The 23,238-nt window shown below is 38.2% G+C and overlaps 1 protein-coding gene across 1 annotated transcript in view; it reads right to left on the bottom strand.

Moving 5' to 3' along the window:
- LOC150079306 (progranulin-like) overlaps positions 1–23,238 on the bottom strand; it is a 149,650-nt gene that overhangs the window by 72,736 nt on the left and 53,676 nt on the right. Inside the window, exon 5 of the mRNA XM_090383027.1 lies at positions 22,047–22,260. Coding sequence (XP_090239153.1) covers positions 22,047–22,260 — 214 coding nt within the window. The remainder of the gene's footprint in view (positions 1–22,046; positions 22,261–23,238) is intronic.

Here is a 23,238-nt window from a genome sequence, read left to right as displayed (position 1 = left end):
TGGTCTTTCGTTCAGAAAGCAGCAATACATACAATTTACAGATATATTATATAAGGCGCAATACGCCTAAGTTGCTGATGGGCCAAAAAACCCTACAACAAACAACCAACACAATCTATAAAAGGTCTGACGCTTTATAAATTCCTATATGTCCGTTTAAACGCCGTAGTACTGAGCTGCCATTTCACAAATTTTAGCCGCCTCTGCGTGGTGTGTGTGTGTGTGGTTGTGTGTGTGTGTGTGTGTGAGAGAGAGAGAGAGAGAGAGAGAGAGAGAGAGAGAGAGAGAGAGAGAGAGAGAGAGAGAGAGAGAGCGCGTTTTATCTCGGGGAAAGCTGAGCTAGAAACGTACGAAACAGAGAAATCAGTATGCAGTTGTTCTACTTCTCAGTGAACGTCGATAGATGTGGGTAGGATCTACTTCAGAGGGAAAAATGAGGTCAAAAACAATAATGGCTACTGACTCCATAAATTTCTGAAGTTCACGAAATCCAATACAAATGGAGCAGTTTTATTAGTGATTATTAGTAACAGTACTGAGTAGTAATGACAAAAGATGTAAGGATGCAACTCCTCTGACCATGTGGTCGTCCCCCAGTATAAACAGAACAATTTATCTTTTTATATATATCAACCAAAAAAAAAACAAAACATTTCATGTTTACATATCATTCCTACAACAATCCTTTTTCAATTTAAATTTATGTTTCCTTTTGTGTGTTTTCCAGGAAAAAGTAGGGATGCCATCAGCATTTAGTTTACTTATTCCATTTAAGCCTTAAACACTTTAATTGCCTCTCCACTCAGGTGCCTATTTTCCAAGGTTGCAGTTTGCAAAACTGAAGTATTTTGTGCTAAGTGTACTCTTTGGTGTTCTTGATTAATCTGGTTGCTCTTCTCCGCGCCGTCCCATCAGGTCCATATCTTCTTAAAACGAGCCTTCGAGACCTGTATGCAATAATCAAGAGGTTCCCTGACAGTCACCTTATACAATAGGCTAATCTCCTTGTCCCTGCTGAAAAAAATCCTGTGTCATTGACAAAACCCTATGAGCTGTCTTAGCAGCTTATCTGCACCGCTCAGAAAACTTCATGTCAGACGGCACAATTACCCCTAGATCTTTTTCGTGCTCCACCATCTTAAGTGTGGTAGGTACCACTTAATTGGTATATTGTTTTATAATTACTGCTATCCATATGCAGCACCTTCCACATGTCAATGTTAAACTTCATTGCCACTTCTCAGACCATCAGTTAAATTTTTTAGGCTTTGCTGATTACGTTTTGATTACTCTGCCAACCTTTGTAACATCTGTAAACGTAAATATTAAGTCTTCTATGCTTTCATCAATATCATTAATAAATATTGAAAACGACAATGAGCCAGCCAATGAAACCTGGTGACTACTAAATAACATTAGTCCAAGAAGCGCGTGCCCATTGATAACCACTCTCTGTCGTTTGCCACTCAACCATTCCTTTATCTATTGCGGTAACTTGCCCCTATTGCCACACTGCTCCAATCTGTACAAAAGTCTTTCGTGTGGAACAGTATTGAAAGCTTTATATCCAAGTCCATAATGTAAAAATTATTATTTTTTGCATGTAGTTCCTTTGTCACTGAGCCATAGTATAAAATTAGATTGGTCTGACAAGATTTCCCCTTAGCGAATCTGTGCTGTAATTTCTGTATAGTTTCATGCCTATTAAGATGAGCCTGCAATGGCTTCAAATAGAAAAACGAAAAAGAGAACGTGCATGGCATGTTTAACAAACATGCCATGCACGTTCTAAGAGGGATTAGTAAAATGAATGAAGGTGGAATTCTAACTCTTCTAAACAATTCCAGAACTAGGGGTCATAAATTCAAATTACGGGGCTTGAGGTTAAGATTAGATTGTAGAAAGTTTTCCTTTAGCCAGTGAGTCGTTGATTGTTGGAACAAATTGCCCTCGCAGGTAGTTGAGGCTGACAGTTTGATTCAACTCCAAGGTCTACTGGATACTTACCTGTGTGAGCAGGGGAGCATATAATTTGTGTTTTCTTATCTACTTGGTTGTTGTTTTTCGCCGGTGCAGCAAAAGCCTGTGGCTACCTTGTACTATATAGAGAATACTATTATTATTACTATTACTGTATCATGTCTCATTTTTTATTTATTTTGTTTTCTATTTTATTTTTTTGCAACATTTATGTTTTGATATTTATGCAATTTTATTCTAATAGAGGAAAGATGCTGTTTCTAGCTATCTTAGCCATTTCCACTGCCTTCGTTGCCGCGACGACATGTCCTGGTGGTGGTGAGATATGTCCAGGAAGTAAGTATTTAAGAATTTGTTTGTTGGACGTTAGCATTTTAACATTATAAAAATGTCGTTAGACAAAAATGTTGACGATGATAATAATAGAACTGTACAGTGTATTTTTTACTTTTTCGAAATATATAAACTTTCTTCTTTCCTATAAAATCTATTTTGGATTATACTGTACAAGGGCGATATTTTCCAGGAGGGGTCGGGCCACAACAATGCACGTACTGACCTACCAACGTCAGTGTGTTTCAGTTGGATATGACAATTAAAAAAAAAAAAAAATCCGCATCACAGAAAAGAAAAGGCAAAACCTGTGAGTGCCAGCAAAAAAAAAAAAAACGGAAAATAAATAAAAAGAGATAAATAAAGTAAAAAAATAATGTATTATATAAATAAATAAATAAAAATATTCCTGCACTGGACAAAGGTCAATGCCAGCAGTCTCAGTTGAAATCGCCGCTAGGGTGGCAAGGAGGTATCCCATAGTTCAGTGAGAAGGCATCTCAGCGATCAAAGGCATGGCGAGAAGATTCTTGCAGAAATTTCTCTGGTACTCACTAAGTCCGGTTCAGTTCCCGGGACAGTGATACCAATGGAGACAAGAAAGTTCTGTAGAAGATCCATGTATTGATGATAATGGTTTGGAATATGTTCTCAGTCTTCTGAGGGGCCGCAAAAATGAGTAGTGACCCTCCAGCCATGGCATTAAGAGAGCCATGGCCGAAGGGTAAGTAGAGCGTATACAGATTAGGATTCAACCATTTTTGGACTCTAAGGTAGCAAAGGTGACGTTTGAGATAAACTTTAAAGTCACAAGACCCTTATAGGTAGCGGATCATCTGTTTTGCCAACATTGCACCAAAAGATTCCAACAGCGTGTTTATTCCGCCTTGAGACGCAAAGTGACATTGACAGTAATACCTAACCCTCGGTACAAAAAGAACAGACAGCCGTTAAGGACCTCCAAGGCCGGAGTAGACAGTCCTACAGGCTCTACAGATTGGCAAAAGCATTTGGAGTTGAATGAAATAAGGTCTAGAGTAACTTTTTTAACATGCCAGAATCAGACAGCTGCTCCATAGGAAAAATGGCAAACATACAGCTCAATAATACAACCGCAGGAAACGAAAATTACTCCAAGACCGTTTAGAGAGACGCAGAAGTGAGAAAGTATATTTTTTGACTTTCCCTGAAGGATGTTCCAAATTTTTATGAACATAAGCTTATTATCAATAATTAATCAGAGCAAAAAATTTTAGAGAGAAATTCATGGACAGTTATTTGTTTTGAAGTTTGACAACAGGTGCATGTGAAATATTAAGCGGACCCTTAAACAGCATCATCTTAGATTTTGTGGAGGATATGGATAACTTATTTACAGTGGACCATTGAGAGAGGTCTGACATGATTAAATTGGTAGTGGTTTCAAGAGAGGCACGGAATTACATTGCATGAGGAGAGTAAGATATCTGAGTAAGCCAATTTGGAAGTAGAAGTAAAAATTTTAAAGAGCCATTAATTAAGGACAATGTTCCAGATGAGTTCAAGTACAGAGCCCTGAGGCGTCCCCTAGTAACAGGTTCCAGAAATAATAGAAACTATACGATTTTAAAAATAACTTCTTAAAATATTATAAGAGATCAAGGGAAGATAAATCAACAAATATTGCAAGGATATACTTAGTTTGCAAAATGAACTTGAGAAAGGAATTCAACGAGTGTCTCTTCAGTACCTTGTCCGGGTTCGAAACCATATTGATCAGATAATACAAGAGTTTTATAAGTAAAAAGAGAAGTGAGCCTTATAGCAATCAATCTTTTAAGTATTTTAGCCGAATGACATAACAGAGCAATAAAATTAAAGGATTTACCATTAAGAATTAATTTGAGAAGAGCTGTCTTCCAAAGAATAGGAAAAGTACTTTCATTGAAACATTTGTTGAATAGAATCTTAAGAACTATTGTACGGAGCGTATGGAATTGCTTAATCAAGATAGTTTCCTGAACGTCGAAGCCTGGGCAATCAGAGTTATTAATTTTTAGGACAAAAGTGTCCACCTTTATTTGTGTTACTGGCTAAGATTCAGAAGTAGTAATGTACGAGTAGTTGAGCAGACTTATTTGTTAATGGACAGGCAAGTCATCCTCTGGGCGATCAGAAGAGAGCACAGTGTCAAAATAGTGTTAATGGTGTCCTTCCAAGTGAGAGTCTCAGTTGCAGGTAAGGAACAATAAACAGCAGGAGAATGGAATGTGTTCCGGGTAAGGCGATAAACGAGGCTCAAGAGTCGAGATTGCTGTGGAAGTAAACAAGTTCTGCCACGATTTAATTTTACTAGTAGCAATAGTGTTGACATATTGTCTTTTGAGTGTCTGATATTCTGCTTTAAGACTTTCGACTTCAGAAGGTGGCTAACTTCTGCGATGTCGCTGGTAATTACGCCAGCACGATGCACTTGCTCATGAAGCAAAGTAAGCTCCTGGTTCCACCAAAGAGTGAGACGGAGGAGTAAATTGTTTTTTTGGCTGCTTTATCACAGGCACGAGAGAGCATCATTAATAACAAGGAAGCTAATTCAAAAGCTGTGGATCGATGGATGAAGCTTTCAATTTCAAGCGAGTCAGTGTTGATGGAGTCATCAAACCGGTTCCACATGATGCGTCTTAAAGAAAATATCCTAAGGTCCGGTAATGGAGGATTATATTTTATTATATATTATATATCACTGCAGAATCGTGAAGTATTTATCAGAGTATTTTAACACTTTCTTCACTACAGAAATACAAGAGCTCTAGAAAGTTAAACACGTTATCATCAGTAATGCTGTCACTGTATATTAGTTCGAAATATATGGTGCTACTTAACATCTGGATTTAAAGACATATTTAACTAAATTTTCAGTTCTGCTGTTGAGTTCAAGCCTTGGAGTTGGCCTCTCAATTTGATTGACCTATTTGTTCTTCCTGCGAAACAAATCTATGAATATTCTCAAATAAGAATAGAAAAATCGTGTAGGCATCTCATCTTCCGAAATCCCATGTTCTTCAGAACCATATTTTCTAGCTGGATTTCTGAATCTGCTGTCTTTTAATGTTCCATCTTCATTAATCAGACAAAAGCTCATTTTTCCCATTCTTTCTACTAAACTGGATGCTTATAAATTAAACTAAAATATAACTTCAAAAAGAAGTTATATTTTAGATAAAATAAGTGTGGTTGAGTGATAGGTTAAGATTTGGGACCTAAAGGTGGTTTTATTTTTCGAACTGTGAACTTTTTTAAAATGGCTATCATTATTATGTTCGGACATAGGAAAACATAGGAAATTTCAAGGTCATTACATTTTTAAGGAACTATAATCAGTCACTGGGAATTCTTAGTAGAATAGTTGTGCTACGTGATAGCTTTGATGTAGAAGTTTTCAGGATACCAAATTGTGTTTAAAAATACTCACATGTTGCTGAGTTATACATTATTGGTATTTTCAAGGTCACAGTAATTCTACCGAGTCAGCCATTTGGATGTTTCCAGGAGATAAAAGAACTACAGCAGTGCCACCTGCTTGTTCAGTGGTGACTAGAAATTCGGCATAAATTGCGTAAAATTATTAAATTGTTACGTCACGAGGAAGCTTCATCACCGAATAAGAGCTACTCCATTTATATGGCTGCGGCAGGTTTAGTAGATCGGCAGCTTAAATCCTAAGCCCCGATAAATGGTGAGGGTTTACGTCAGGAAGGGCATCCGGTCGTAAAAACTAAGCCAAAACCAATAGATGTGTTCCGGTTAAGAAGTTAATCCAACTAGAGGAGAAGAAGAGGATGTAAAGTCTGAATTGGGAACATTGAATGGCGACCCCATATAACGTGGGAAAAGGCGAAGAAGAAGAAGAAGGATGTTATAAATTGTCATTTACTAAGAGTACTCTCTGTCATCACTGGTTAGCAAATATTGAACTGATCTCTCGAAAGAAGCTCCTCAAGAAACCACCATAAAACAGAATGACTATTATAAAGCGCCATTCGTTTCATTCTTTTAAAAATTTGAAACCGGACAGTTTCTCATATATTTTATGTGGTGTTTTTATTGTGTTGCTACTACTATATTGCGAGTACAGTATACTGCTCATTTTTATCACTATATTGCATCTGTTAGCAAATGCCAATTTAATTTTTGGACCAGATCTCCCTTATATTAATTCGAATATAGTGGCTTACAAATGTATTCATACCATTTCGCCAAAGGGCTTTATACATTTTTAAAATTAAATAATTTTTTTTGCCAACAAAAACAAGATAAGGACCCGAATAACTGAGACCAAATCAAATATTATAATTATTTAAAAAAATGAATGAAAAATAAATAAAAATTAAATAAGATTTTTGTGATTTAAAAGTAATTGAAATTCAATCTATTTTTTGCATGTTTAATAATCATTATTTTTAAATTAATTTTATTACAGCCATGACATGTTGTGAATTGGCCTCCAATGATTATGGTTGCTGCCCATATACAGATGGTGTTTGCTGTAGTGATCATCTTCACTGTTGTCCACAGGATACAACGTGCAATGTAACTGCGGGTACGTGCGATGCCTCAAGCGGTTTCAAAGTACCAGTGCATCCTATTAAAGAGACCAAAGAGAAGCTAAAGGCTGTTGTCTGTCCTGATGGTAAGAGTAGCTGTCCCGATGGTAAGTACTCTTGAATATGAGTAAATCTGTGTAAATGAATAAAGCAACGGATGAGTGATAACTTAATAGATGAAGTGGTACGCGTCCATAATCGCGAAATGTTACGTGGGAATCACAAGATTGTTATTATTATTAACATGAAAATTGAGTAATGAATACATTTTTTTTATTTGGGTTGATTCCGTAGTCTAAAGATTATGCAAATCAATGGGCATAGGTCGCGTACTGTGGCAGACGAAATCCGCCATGCTGCGAAGAGTAACTTTGTCGACATCATCTTGATTCAGATGCCGTTTGTCACTAGGACCCATTCTCTTCTCTCTGCAAAAGTCACCGGATACTCCATGCATACCCGCATTATTCAACCTGCCCAGGCAGATCCCAAAACATGTATTGTGGTGCTTAACAGAAATCTGGATGTCTTGGTCATTCAGGGACTCTGCAACCAGTTCGCAATGTCCATCCAAGTCACATACTCTGAACAGTCTCTCTCTACCTGATGTCACTCTACTGCTCCCCATCAGCAGATATTAGTGACTCCCCTAACTTCTTGGAGTACGTCCTGTACTTCCTCGGCCCCGAATTACTCTTCATAGCCACTGATGCCAACGCAAAATCGCCATTCTGGTTCAGTTCGACTACCGACAACCGGGGAATGCTGGTTGGGGATTTCATCACCAGCAAGAACCTAACGATCCACAATCAGCCTAGTCAGTATACAACTTACAGCAGCTGAACTGGAGAGTCAAACATTGATCTCACCATTTCCACAAGGAAACTTAGTCCTCTAGTCTCCAATTCGGAAGTCATTCCAAACTAAACAATTAGTGATCACAGAGTTATCCTGTTCTCCATAACATTAACTACAACCATAAACACCAATGAAACTAGGATTCCGGACTTTCAGATTTTCCATCAGAAATGTTGACTTGGAAGCTTTAGAAAGATCTATTGTCAGAGATTTCCTTCTCACGGATCCAACCCAATATAGCGTCTGCACTGCAAACGAATTAGTTACCACCCTGCAGCAAGCTGTCCTGAAGGTCTCTTATAAATTTGCCAAGAAGAAAGTCTTCCGTCTCACTATATGCCCTTGGTGGACTCGGGAACTCACCTTGCTTAGATGGTTCGTCCACCGAGCTCGCCGATTTTACCAGCGACACCGTGACTGGCCAGTCCTAGAAGTAACACGACTATACAGCGACTACATCGGTAAGAAAAATGAATGCACAAAGGCTATTGCAGCGAGGAAGAAGTCAACCTGGTCTGACGTTGTCAGAGAATCTGGTAGGACGAATCCGTGGGGGCCTAGGCTACAAGATCATGCGGGACAAAACCTATACCCCGGACATCTTCAGCACAGTGATTGCAGACTCCCGGGAGACTTCCAGCTGGCAGGACTCAGCCAATCTCATCCTTGATAAGCTATTTCCACCAGATGACACTGCTCAGGACTTATCTGAACATACTGCTATTCGTACAGCAAACAACAGTTATGAATCAGATGAAACCACAGAACCTTTCACCTTGGAAGAATTATCAGCAGTTCTCCAAAATATTAACATCTAAAAATGTCCAGGATTAGATCTCGTCGAATACAGTTTCATCCTCTGTCTCCACAAGCTTCGGCCGGAGTATATACTCTTACTGTACAACAAATGTCTTCAGGAGGAATGTTTTCTTGTGGACTGGAAGATCTCGCTATGCTACTGAGACTCATTAAGAAGCTACACAAAAACCCTACTGACCCGCGCTCTCACCGTCCAATTGCGCTACTTGAAAACTTTGGCAAAATACTGGAGTGGCTAATGGCACTTAGGACCACGGCTTTCTTTCAAGCACGGATCTGCTGTCCTCCTGCCAGTATGGATTCACTCCAGGACGATCCTATGAGGAGGCTCTCGTTGATCTAGTTCTGCACATAGAAAACTCTGAAGCAAAATTTGAGCTTGCCATCTTCATTGACTTCGAGGGCGCGTTTGACACTGTCTGGTGGAGCAGTGCTCTGGCGCGCCTCCGGACAGCCTCCTGTTCTTTAAACTTTTCCAAAGCTACTTTTCAGATAGAACAGTAATTCTAAAGTCAAAATACCATCATTTCTCCAGGCCAATCACCCGGGGATGCCCTCAGGCCTCAGTCCTTGGACCTCTCGTGTGGAATATGATCCTACAAGACTAGCTTTTCTGCTCCTTTGCCAATACCAAGATTGTTGCTTTTGCGGACGACCTCACGATCATGGTGTCCGGCCGCTCTCGCAAAGCCATAGAAGACAACGCTTATCGGCTCCTTGACGACCTCTCTTCCTGAGCCGCACTAAATAAACTACGAATAAATCAAAGCAAGATCAAAATGATGCTGTTTGAAAATAAGCTGGGCCTCAGGCAGCCTCCGCAAGTTAAAGTCTCTGGGGTACAACTCCCCACTGCCACACAGACCACTGTGCTAGGAGTGGTTCTTGATCATAAATTAAGCTTTCACCTCCACCTCATCCATTTCTGCTCCAAGATGAACAAATTTTCAGGATCAATCATCAGAATCACCAGGAACGAATGGGGCCTGTCCAAGCGGTTGCTTCAGCCAGCTGTACTATAAAGCCGTCTTCCTTCCGATTGTGTCATATGCTGCAGGTGCTTGGTTCCACCGAGCTAGATTGGTAAAAACGATAGGCAAATTAATCTCTATACAACGGACAATGCTCCTGCCTACCCATAGTGTATGCAGGACAGTATCCACTGCTGTCATCCAGGTCTTAGCTGGGACCCTTCCACTGGACCTGTATGTAACGTTTCGTGGCCTGACCTTTAGAATCAACAAGAAAATTTCAACCAAGATCTTGGACATTGAGCTAAACCTGAACACTGATCATAAGGCAGAGAGAACACGCTTTTAATGATATGATAAACATCTGGCAGACAAGATGGAACACTTCCACCAAGGGAGCAGTTACAAGGAGATTCCTGCCGGATGTGACTTTCCCCTCCTCTAAGTCAGCGCAGAAGTGGCGCTCTCTAACTCTCGAGACACCATTCCTAATCACTGGGCATGGCTCATTGGACGAGAAGCTCTTACAACTTGGCCTAATACGCATAGACGTTTGCTACTGCGGCGCCAAGGAGAATTGGTTCCGCCTTCTATTCGAGTGCGCTCTCTACGAGGACCTGAGGCAAGGCCTAGCAAATACCATCCCTGTCACTGAAATCCAAGTGGACATTCTGCTACAGACACCAGAGAACCTGGCTGCCTTCCAGAACTTCTCTACGCAAGTATTCACGCGTGGGTAAGCCACCTACAGAATAACACAGGCTACGAATGGGGATCGGCAGACAGCAGCTTAAAAATTTTATTTTATTAATCTAAAATTTTTAATTATTAATTTTTGTTTTTACTTTATTTATTTATTTTTATTTTTTTATTTTATTTAAATTAAAAAAAAAAATTCTCATTTTCTCTTCGCGCTCTGCACTAGCGTACTTTTTTTTTTCCGCTTTCCACTAGAGTAGCTTCTCTTTTTTTTTACACCACGGGATTTTTTCCCACTATCTCTATGTTCCTCTTTTCTTTTATTTTTTTTCCCTCTGGAATGAGCATCCAGAGGAATCTGGTCTACCGTTTGGCAACATTCTCTTTTGAGAATGTTGCCAGTCAGAGTCTCTTTTGAGACAGTACGTGTTTTACTGGGACTGGTTCACCTTCCCGTGGTGTGGACGAATACCCAGAATCATCTGTCCAGGTGACTGATGCTTCTGGGTAGCAAAGCGACCAGACACAACAACAGAACACACACACACATAATACACACAAACCTACGTCACACACATATCTGGCTCATTTGTAGTGATACTGTTCTTCGCAGAGAAACGAGGCGGAGTTGAATAGACGTTCTGAGAGCTGCCCTTTACAAAAACACATGTCAACATGTCCACATTTGGGTCGATCAAAAAAAGAAAAAAAAAGTCATATTAGGGTAACCCGAGAAAAATTTTATCTACCCTTGTGTAACATGACCATGAATTTTGTATGTGTGTTCTCCAGTCAGATTGCCAATTTCCTGGATGATAAACCCGAGTTTCCGTGCGAAAAACCTTGGTAACTTTTCCTCAGAATAAAAAGGGCATAAAAGTTCCTCACGTCAATAACGAGATACGAATCAGGACATTTCCCGCCTAGTGTAGGGATGAGGGTAGTCATAACGACTTGCTACCCACGAAGAGTAGGGATGATCAAAGAAATAAATGCTTTCTTTTTCCTACTGCTCAATTTAAATTTCCTAAAAGGAAGCACGCAAGGCACAGTTATATAAACGCTAAGAAATTAATGTACCTTACTCAACATGCCAGGCAAAGCATCATGAGTATCTTTTATGCATTCTAAGGTTTTATAGGTATATAAGTTTTGCTTTGGTACCAGATATATTTATTTAAAAATGTTATGGACCATTTCATCTTCATCGCCGTAGGACTACTCAATAGAAATTAGTACCGAAGGGAATTTAAAGTTTAAATTTAGAGTGCCTAAAGAACCGATTAGTTCAAACACCTTACATCAATGCTTTAGATCAGTGATAGTCAACTGTTTTGATTTATACATGTAGCATGATATAACTTTTGAAAGCTCCTGGTAATGCATATACTGTAATGATATTATCATCCGTTGTAATTTTGAGTTACAGCATTCGAACGGGGGATGGTGTAATGTAACTCTCAATAAAAAGGATGCTACGTGTTAAAACCCAACTGGATGCTTGTCATAATTAAGGAGAATTTTTAATGAAACAGCTTTATGATTAAAAAAAAATTAGAATGTTGTTTTATGGCACACTTTCTAAACATTTTGTCGATTTGTAAAGTGTTTTTTTATTTTCATTACAGGTATGACCTGCTGCCAATTGGCTTCGGGACAATATGGTTGCTGTCCATATTCTCAAGGAGTTTGCTGTAGCGATCATCTCCACTGTTGTCCTGCAAACACCCAGTGCAATGTTGCAGCTGGCACTTGTCAAGCAGCCGACGGTTCAAACGTCGCAATGGTTCGCATTGCGGAGATTGAAACCGAACAGGAGGTCGACTACGTTATTTGTCCGGGTGGAGTCTACTCTTGTCCCGACGGCAACACGTGCTGCGCAGTAGGCAGTGGATATTATACCTGTTGTCCTTTGCCCAGCGGTGTTTGCTGTCCAGGAGGAACAACCTGTTGTCCATACGGTACATACTGCAGCGGCACCTCCTGTTACCGAAAAGTGACGGAAATATTCGGCAAAGTAGAACGCATTTCTGGCCGAGCCAAAAAACGCATGATTAAGGGTTAATATTTATGATTGTTTGTTATTACTACTTCATTTGCTTCTCACAGTAATGAAATTTCTCAAGTTTGTTAGATATTAAAAATTTTAAAATATATTACAGCCTCCATGTCTTTATTATAGTGCCTTTTACATTTATCCATTTATCTAAGAACAACAACAATCATAAGAGAATGCGAGGTTTATCTGTTTAAACATTAAACCCATTACATTTTTTAAAGACATAAACATATATATATATTTTAATTTTAAACACCCGAACGGTGTTTTTGTGTGTAATACACGAGAGTCGCTTCAAAAGTGATGCCCAAGAACATGTTAACATGGAAGTTTGGAAGCTGCATCCAAACTTCCATGGATTCTCTTATTTGCATCCATAAATTTATATATATGGATTTATGACAATAGTGTAATGCGACACGATTCTGAAAACAGTAAATCGCCACAAGAAAAATATTTAACTTTTTACTTCTAGTTTTTAACTTTCTTGAAGACTGAAAGTCAAAAGTTAAATAATTTTGATGAATAAATGAATAATACAGACTGTGGAACAACAAATTTGATGAACGATAAAAGCTGAGGCAACCCTTAAGTTTGATGGATTAAATCCATTGGGCTAGCCAGGAATGTTACGTTCCTAGTGGTAGCCCAAAAGAAATTATTCATCAAAATTTTTTTTAATTCATCAAAATTATTTTAAAAATTTAAAAAATTTTAAAATTTAAAATTATTTTAAAAATTTTAAAAATTAAAAATTTTTTTAATTCATCAAAATTATTCATCAAAGGTTGCTTCAGCGTTTTGTACACTGAGAAGGCTGTAATTTTTTTCATGTCATGTGGCAAAATGGGCAAACAATTAACTAAGAGACCCCACATCGTCACTTTAAAGAACTGAAAAAGCGATTAAAGTGACCCAAGGTTGATGTTATATCATATATCTAGATAATTCCCGTGTAACGGACCCATTTAGGAGAGTGCTCAAATAAAAGTGATGCCCATGTCTGTGCAAGTTGTAGTGCCATATATCTCTATTAGGGATTACCCTAACTTCTAATCTCTATTGGCAAAAATACATCATAAATATTGCTTCCTCTGCATCTAAAGAATTGGGTTTTCTTTTTCGCTCTCGGCGACTCATTTTTTTCTAAACAACTACTATACAAATCTCATGTCCGCTCTACTGTATATAAAATATTGTTCCCACAACTGGAATGGTGTCCTTAAAGCCTCTTTCAGGATTCTAGACTCCATTCAAAAGAGGGTAGTGAGGTTAATTAATGACCAATCTCTTACAAAGTCTTTTTAGTTTGTCTTATAGACGTTCTTTGCAACAGAACCGGAACGACTATGCGTTTTTTACAGATACAGGGATAGAAAAAAATAATGGAAACACTTGTACTAAGAATTACAATGCACTAATATAGTGTGGGTCACCCCCTGCTTTTAAAACAGCTTGTATTCTACGTTGAATAGATTTAAATAAATCTAGATCTGTCTTAATGGGAATATTGGGCCATTCTTCATGGAGGAATGTTTCAAGCTCCTCGCGTGGTGAAGAAGAAATCTGCTTCTCAGTCTTCTCTCCCAATATGCCCACAGTGGCTCAATAACGTTTAAGTCTGGTGATCGTGCGGTCCATGGGAGATGCTTAGCCTCAGTTTCATACTCCTCATGGACACATCTGGTTGTGTATATTGGAGCATTATCATTATCAAAGGAACAATATGAAAAATACGTCATTTATAGGTTTTGAATAGTATTTATCATATTTATACAAAGAAGATGGTACAATATAAAGAATAGAAAAACAGCAAGCACAAGAATAGTAAAATAGAAGCTCTCTTTACCTTTCACATCTCATTTTCCATGCATTTAACCAAGAATGTCATGTCCATGAAACAGACTAAGTTTCAATAACAAGTACAATAACAGCTATCGAAGGTGGAGGATAAATCAGAAGGTTTATCCCGATTGTTCAACTACATTTTATTTATTGTATCATATCGTGTAGCATTGTAGAAACTACAATGGGGTCACGAGGAGTGTGGCCAATTAAGGAATTTTTGAAAGAAATGAGATCCAAACATAATTATTTTATCATTTAGCGTGACATTGTAGTTCCTAGAATGTCACGCGATATGATAAAAGCATTATATTTGGGTCTTATTTCTTTTGCAATATTGGCGACCCTCCCTAGTGACTCCTTGAACTTCTTCCGAGAACTCCAAGGGGTCTCGGGACCCTGGGTTGCACACCCCTGGTGTAGAGCATTGGAACAAATGTTTTCCAAATATGGTCAAAATAGAGTTTAAACGAAGTCCAAGGCGGAATCGTTTACTTTTTAGTGCTGGAAATACGAATAACGTTTTTTTTTGTTTTTTTTTTTGCAATGTAGCTTACTTTCTGTTTCGTTACCGAAGACTTGTAACTTCTAGTATCATTTATATTTCTCAAAATAACTTTAATACCAATATGGCCATCTTATCTTTTGACTCTAATAATATTTAGTTAAATCTAAAAGATACCAAAATTTCTCCTGGACAATTTCTAACCTTTAAAATATAAAGCAGGCAATATAAGAGGGGATTATTTGGATAACTGACCATATCGATACCGATACTGATAACGATACCGATTCTACCGACTTTTGTAGACATTTATCTGTTATTTTAGATGTGGCTATCAATAAAAATGAGATAACGAACTTTGCTATCTACTGGTATAAATTTTTAAAGACACTGCTGAAGATTAAAAAGAACGCAAAAACAATGCAATCTCATGTCGCATAGCAAAGTTTGTTTACCACTTAAAATTCTAGAGATACTCACTTGTTTAAGAAATCAGAATCATTTGGAAGTTTACCAGACACCTGCTCCTCTCGATTTGACAGAATTGTGAACCTCGGTATGTAAAGCCTTATTCGAATTTGATTTATTTATTTTCGATAAGGAGATAGAAGTCAGAATATTTACTATTTGTATATATTTTAATTTAAATTCTTTATTCACATTAATTCATATGTTGTGATGCATGCACAGCATTTTATTTAGCATAATTTACGATGAAATTCTGAAGTGTAGGCTGTAACCGTAATGGACAGCGCGACTTACATCACATTAATAAGCTTTCTAAAGTTATTTTGCTGTTTTGTGGGGATTAGTAACTAGGTATCTTAGGTGAGATCTCTTTGAGGTGTATATTTCCGGTGAGGTTGAGTAAAATGAATGAGAAAGTGTATCCGCATTATTAAAGTAAAATACCCGTGGGCATAAATTAATTTCTTTTTCATATTTTGTGAAGGTTAGTGTACATAAGCTAGGCGGATTTGTTAACTAGTCCAATGTTGATATTTTCATGTGGAGGAGACAAAACAGTTCTTTAAAGTAATCATGGTAAACAAACAAACAAATTTAATTCTTCATTAAAACACTTTTTCCCATTGATGGAGTTTATATTTTTGTGCATAGATTACTTTGCTTTATTATTGAGAATAACAGAACAATATAATATTTCAATTTGAAGGTCAGCCTGTAGATCTAGGAATCAAATTCAGACCATGGCCCAAAACGTTTTTTCGACACTATGCTAAGATATTAATCTGGTGGTTGCAGTATCAGCAAAAAGCGACAAGTACGGTACGTACTTCACGAGGTCGACTGTAATAAGTGGATCTGCAGCGATTTCATAATACAGTTTCTCCCAGGAATATCTTCGAACGGAAATTTGAATATATAGTACAGTTACTAGGTGTTGGATAATACGTCCTGTTGTTTTTTTTTAAACTAAATTTTAATATAATGACCTTTAACCGTAAACTAACACACAGGGTTAATGATGTAAAAAATAAGAAACTTTTCTGAATTGATTCACTATTTATTTTTTTCCGATATCTGCTCAGTGGCCAATCCGCTAAAGTTGTAAACCTAGAATAACTTAAATGAATAAAATCACGCATTAAAGCGATTAATTTACCGGGAAATCGAGTCACACTTGCCAGTGATCCACGTTCGGAAAAGCAATTTGCTGACAGACCCCGAGACAATTAAATTATACATAAGCAAACTGGCTGGAGTAAGCAGGCTGGGTTTTCTAGTATTCACTGTTTTGTCCAGCTAAGCTAAATAATTGAGTCATTCATCAAGTATTTATTCTGGTGCAAACAATCCCTTGGCTAAGTTCCTGGAAAAAAACCTGTCTGTATTTAACAGTGCTTGCAAGTGTGATATGCAATCACGCTCTTATGACTTCTCTGTTTTATTCTGCACATGAATTTTTTTTTTTTTCAAATGATTACTTTATTTTCTAGTAATCTAATCTTAAATTGTATTAACACTAATTTATTAGATCATCGAACTCAGTTTTTATTGCAATAACTAATGTTTATTCCGGTCATATGATTGACAAAAAACTGCATGGCGATTAAAATTTGAGTTTTTAACAAAACAGCCAAAAATGATGCTTCCAATCGAGATTCTTCTCGCTCCGTTGTATTATTTTTATAATACGGGCGAACGTACGTTTTCGTTGCTGTAATTTTGCATTTTCAGCTTTTTTTCCCCCTGCAGAACATAGCGAATCTGTCATTATGATTGGCCCTTCAATTCCATCGTTTACTTCGTCCAATGGTGATTTAGGTGTAAGGAACTTAACAGATATTTATTTAAAGTATACCCAGTATAAAATAAAATAAAATAAAATATTTCCAGAAGCTTTCGGAACTCGTGTCCCTTTCTCAACTGACAGAATGTTTTTGAATACATTACAAGCAAAGTGTGGCACGTTACTCATTCGTCATTGTTGTAGCACGGACGTGTGCTGCCTTGCGCCAGTGATCATCCATCAATAAAACGGTTGTCTCCAGGATTGGATGTATACGCATGCCTTTCTGGCGATTTAATGCCTTAGGGTTGTTCATTATGTTTAGTGACTCTAGCCATAGGCGGTGGCGAAAGTGTCGCGCGTGGTCCACTATCTCAAAGTCGCGCTTGGGGTCAAGATCGTGGTTGGTAGCCCAAAAATGTTCTGCAAGCGCGGACTGGTCAGTTTCGGCAAGCCGGATTGCTCTGTCGTGTTCCGTGAGGCGATCCTGGAGACGTCTCGATGTCTCACCTACGTAGCAACTGTTACAGGCCCTACAGGTGATACGGTACACTACATTGCTGCGTAAGACAGGTGTGACAGGGGTCTTCACACTGGAGACAAGTGAACGTAGGTTCCTACCTGGTAATTGTACACATTTTATGTTGTAACTTCTCAGGATCTTCGAGATACGTCCTGACACTCCTGGATAGTACGGAATGTAGGCGGATGATATGCCGACTTGCTTCGGAGGTCTTGGGTTGGAAGTAAGTTCTTGTGCCTGTAACAAGCATCTGTTTAGTACATGGGATGGATAACCGCATCTGGTTAAGTCCGCCTTCACACGGGAGATCTCGTTACGTCTAATTGTGTCGGTGCTGGAATGGCTCCAGGCCCTGGAGAACAGGGTGCGGGCAGTGCTATTGAGATGGCTTGGAGCGTGGCCGGACCCGTAGTTGGTGAATTGACCGCACCACATGGGTTTGCGGTATACTGAGGTCTCTAGATGTGGGCCTACGCGATGCACCAGCACGTCCAGAAACGGGAGCGAACCGTCCACCTCTGATTCTACGGTAAACTTGATGAAATTGGATAGAGAGTTGAGGTATTCTAGTAGTACCGTTTCAGAACCACGTGGTATTATGGTAAAAATATGTCGACGATATTTTTACCATAATACCACGTGGTTCTGAAACGGTACTACTAGAATACCTCAACTCTCTATCCAATTTCATCAAGTTTACCGTAGAATCAGAGGTGGACGGTTCGCTCCCGTTTCTGGACGTGCTGGTGCATCGCGTAGGCCCACATCTAGAGACCTCAGTATACCGCAAACCCATGTGGTGCGGTCAATTCACCAACTACGGGTCCGGCCACGCTCCAAGCCATCTCAATAGCACTGCCCGCACCCTGTTCTCCAGGGCCTGGAGCCATTCCAGCACCGACACAATTAGACGTAACGAGATCTCCCGTGTGAAGGCGGACTTAACCAGATGCGGTTATCCATCCCATGTACTAAACAGATGCTTGTTACAGGCACAAGAACTTACTTCCAACCCAAGACCTCCGAAGCAAGTCGGCATATCATCCGCCTACATTCCGTACTATCCAGGAGTGTCAGGACGTATCTCGAAGATCCTGAGAAGTTACAACATAAAATGTGTACAATTACCAGGTAGGAACCTACGTTCACTTGTCTCCAGTGTGAAGACCCCTGTCACACCTGTCTTACGCAGCAATGTAGTGTACCGTATCACCTGTAGGGCCTGTAACAGTTGCTACGTAGGTGAGACATCGAGACGTCTCCAGGATCGCCTCACGGAACACGACAGAGCAATCCGGCTTGCCGAAACTGACCAGTCCGCGCTTGCAGAACATTTTTGGGCTACCAACCACGATCTTGACCCCAAGCGCGACTTTGAGATAGTGGACCACGCGCGACACTTTCGCCACCGCCTATGGCTAGAGTCACTAAACATAATGAACAACCCTAAGGCATTAAATCGCCAGAAAGGCATGCGTATACATCCAATCCTGGAGACAACCGTTTTATTGATGGATGATCACTGGCGCAAGGCAGCACACGTCCGTGCTACAACAATGACGAATGAGTAACGTGCCACACTTTGCTTGTAATGTATTCAAAAAAATTCTGTCAGTTGAGAAAGGGACACGAGTTCCGAAAGCTTCTGGAAATATTTTATTTTATTTTATTTTATACTGGGTATACTTTAAATAAATATCTGTTAAACTATGGACCCCAGTACTCCAGGCCCATTTGTCACTGTAAGGAACTTGTTTCAAATTCATTTTAAGCCATAACCGGTCACATTCATTGCAAGTATATCCAAATGGATTTTTCTTTTAATTTCTTTATAGGTCTTGTTTTAATTTATATTGGCATAGCAACGAAAATTTGTTTGGGGGTTATCAACCGTTTTTAAATTTTTGTTTCTTTCACGATATTCTCTCACACATTGTCCAGCGTTTTCACACGTATACTGATAAGTGTTGGGTTTTTCTTCTAATTTCTGTTTCATACTTTGGCGATATTCTTTTATAAATTGTGCTGCGGTTTTTTTGACGGAGTTTGGGAAGTTCGGGATTTTTTCTTCTTCTAATTTCTGTTTCTTAACTTTGGCGATATTCTCTCATACGTTGGGCTGCAGTTGTAGTTGGAGGACTTCTGCATTTACTATTGTTTTGCCCTCGTGGGTAGCATGGTTGGTAGGTGCGGGTGTCCTCCCTCACATCGGGTGGAAAAGACTTGAGTTCGAGTCCCGTCAATGACAAGAGGAATTTTTATGGGTCTTTTTTAGAACAAGGCTGAGTTATCCGGTCTCAGGCGATGGTAGCATGGGTTTTTCTCCCGGATACTCGAGTTCTTCTAGCAAACAGAAAATCGACCTTAGAACGCACGCAATTTACAGACAATATACACAGAGCAATATTGCCTTAGTCGTTGTGGACTTCTAAAACCCTACAACAACAACTATTGTTTTCCATAACGACGGAAGGAACTCGCACTATATCTGTCTCTTATATTATACACTTCTTTAAATTGTTTAAGATGTTAAGAGGTGCATGTGGGCTTCCTCCGTGTTGACATTCGATTCGTTTGAAATAATCTACAATATAATATTCTCCAAAGAGACTATAATTTCTCGCGTATTATGATTAAACAATTAGATGAATTATTTAAACGTAGTAATATATGCGCATGTGAACTTGCTTTGTATTGAAACGCGATTCGTTTGGAGAATATTATATGACATAACATCATTATACGTTAAGACTATATTACGTGATATTTTACAACGTGGGCTGCAGATATTACTGTATGTTACGTTATTTCACCTTTTTTTTTCGTAACGCAAAAATTCAAATAACTCACTAAAGATATTTTCAATGTCAATAAAGACTGCACCTCGCTAATTATTAGGCCACCCAGAACTAATTCATCTACTCATGTGTAATATATATATAAATTAAGTGTGTTCGCTAGTAGAAAAACCCGAATTTCCGGGGTGGGGGTTGAACTTGCTGTCCACGCATGAAACCGACTAACTCAGCCACGTAGCGAAAAAAGCCCATAAAAGTTCCTTGCATAATTGATGGGATTCGAAGCCGGGACTTTTCCCATCCGATGTTGGGGGAATGACGATTACCGACTGATTACCACGGTAAAACTGATTACAAGCTACATCAGCTCTGCTGATATGTGGAACATTTGCTATTGGAGGATCTCACATCAAACCCTGGGCTTTCCCCCTTCTCTCTGCAACAACTATAATAGGATCCACCTAGCTGACCGCATCATTCTCACCAACGTGCTTCAGACCGTCCAGAACCTGGATGCAGATCTTAATCAAGTTATATGTAACAAAAAGTACAGAAAAAGATGTCATTGCAAGCATAACATTGTAAGACAGAAGGTTTATGCCAATGTGATATCACGAGAAGTCCAGTTGGAAAGTGTCATCTGCTGTCACCTTTTTTTCTAAATTCCGTATAATTTTATTTTACTTTATTCTTTGTAGTAATCTTAATTCATCTCTGTAGTTTATGTAATATTTTGACAAATTACACGAGAAGCCTGGTGATTCAGTATTTCGATGTGAACCCTCCACCCTTAATTCAGTTTTCAATGTAAAACCCCGGATATTGGCCTTGAAGTGTCGTACTATTGCAATAAAGAGATTTATTTTGTTTATTATGACCATTGTGATACTCGCTCAGATACAGCAAAAATTAAAAAAATAAAATGGACTTTTATCTATTTACTTGCAGGGTCAACATGTTCTATTTCCTCATGTTATTCTTGATCACAGGATTTGTTACTGCTCGCATATGTCCTGGTGACAAACAATTATGTCCTGGAGGTAAGCTGTTTTTGAAAACCATAATCATTAACTGGTCCGCCAAAATTTATCTGGATATAGAATTATTTCTACACATTACTTCCTTTTCGATCTAATGAGAAAGAGTTTGTGTGGGCGTCATAGGCTAATTTCTACAAAAATCATTATCTATTATGAATTCTAGTTTTATATAAGACTATTAATAATTATATGGATTTCGATGACTGCTATAGTCATCCTAAGATTTTTAGTATGCCAAATGCGAACCATGGCATTCGAGAAAGCAAAAATAGTATACCAAAAGAGCAACTTGGTCTTGAAATCAATCTTATTAGATCGATAAATGTCGAAGCACTTAATCTTAGTTATGATAACATTCCATATTTTTCTACATATAACTAAATATGGCAGAAACTATCACCTAAACCTAAATTGATTTTTTTTTCAATTAAAAACTCAGCCTTTTCTATAATTAATTTGTAGAAAATATTTCTATTCATGAAAAATTTCCTTCCCGTTTGAATAGATTTCGTTTCAATTTTTCTTTATTGTTTAACAGCTTCAACTTGCTGTCTGTTGAAATCAGGAAATTATGGATGCTGTCCGTATTCAAAAGCGGTGTGTTGCCCTGATAAAGTCAGCTGTTGTCCTACAGGCTCTATATGCAACGAAACAACTCGGCTTTGTGATTCGGTAATAAAGTTGCCAAAAACAGAACTATTTTATTTATAACCTCAAGAGGCGACCACTAATGTATGTCCAGGCGAAAAATATCAGTGTCCAGCTGGCCACACTTGCTGTACCCAGTCACGAGCGATCCATTCACGTTGTTCACCACATCGTCCTGTCGCTGTCAAGAGTCGTATTCCTGCTGTCCTAAGAACACAATCTGTAACAACAGAAAATGCTATCCTTATGCAGTTCCAGAACTCTTTGAACCGTTTTCTCACGCCTTCTTTGGCCTCAATGAAAAATACGCCGGGATTTTCAGAAGTAAAACGAATAGTATTAATGCCACTGAAGTACAGATATAATATTAACATTGATATGTTCGCATAATTTTGGTCCTGTTGTTGATCGCAAATTGCATAGTTATTCTAATACACTGTTAATTTTTCAAGAGTGTTGGATTTAATAAAAACACAAAAGATACATTATTCAATTTATTCTTTTTTTAACTATCATCACAGTCACCAACAATATTGCTCATTAAAGTTGAACAAACATAAAAAATACGCTATCTTACCAAAATCAGGAGATTCCAATATAGTTAGGGAAGGACGTTACGTGATTGTTTTCCATTAAGGTTATTATTATCTTAAATCACTCTTATACCATGTGAAAATTAATAATATAGTTTATTGGGCTATTCGCTTACATTAGTATACATTAAGGTTACGTTTTCTAACAAACAGGAAATCCTGTTTGTTAGAAAACAGGATTTCCTGTTTTCTATTGTGACGGCAATTCAAAACTTAATACTATAGAACCATAATTTTCAAACCGTGATAGTAATATTGTAAATTAATAATTTTAATATTCTAAAATATTCAAATTTGTAATCCTTTCTATTTTTTGTTCCCCCAGGATCTTGGTCTGATGATGGGTATCGGTAAAATACCACAAACGTCACCTTAATGTATAGTAATGTAGCCGAATAGCCTAATAAACTATATTATTAATTTTCACGTGGTATAAGAGTGGTTTTAATATAATAATAACCTTCAAGGGATACCCTTCTGATTACAGAATAATATGGCTGAAATGTAACACATGTAGTGCGTTACCTTTCAGACGCTTTGCTTATTTAAATAATGTACTTTAAGGTTTGAAAACTTCTATGTTGTACTCAAAAATTAACAAGTTTTTAACCTCTTATTCTTGAATTCATTACATCCAGAGGGAATCTGCTGGGAAAAGTCTCCTCCACCATGTCATTTTCAGCAGAACTGGAATCATCAAAGTTACATATTCATTAACTATGTTAATTAATTA

This window comes from Mastigoproctus giganteus, chromosome 10, assembly GCF_048544385.1.
Source record: "Mastigoproctus giganteus isolate SK-2022 chromosome 10, ASM4854438v1, whole genome shotgun sequence".
NCBI lineage: Eukaryota > Metazoa > Arthropoda > Arachnida > Uropygi > Thelyphonidae > Mastigoproctus > Mastigoproctus giganteus.
This window is presented reverse-complemented; position numbering and strand designations above follow the sequence as displayed.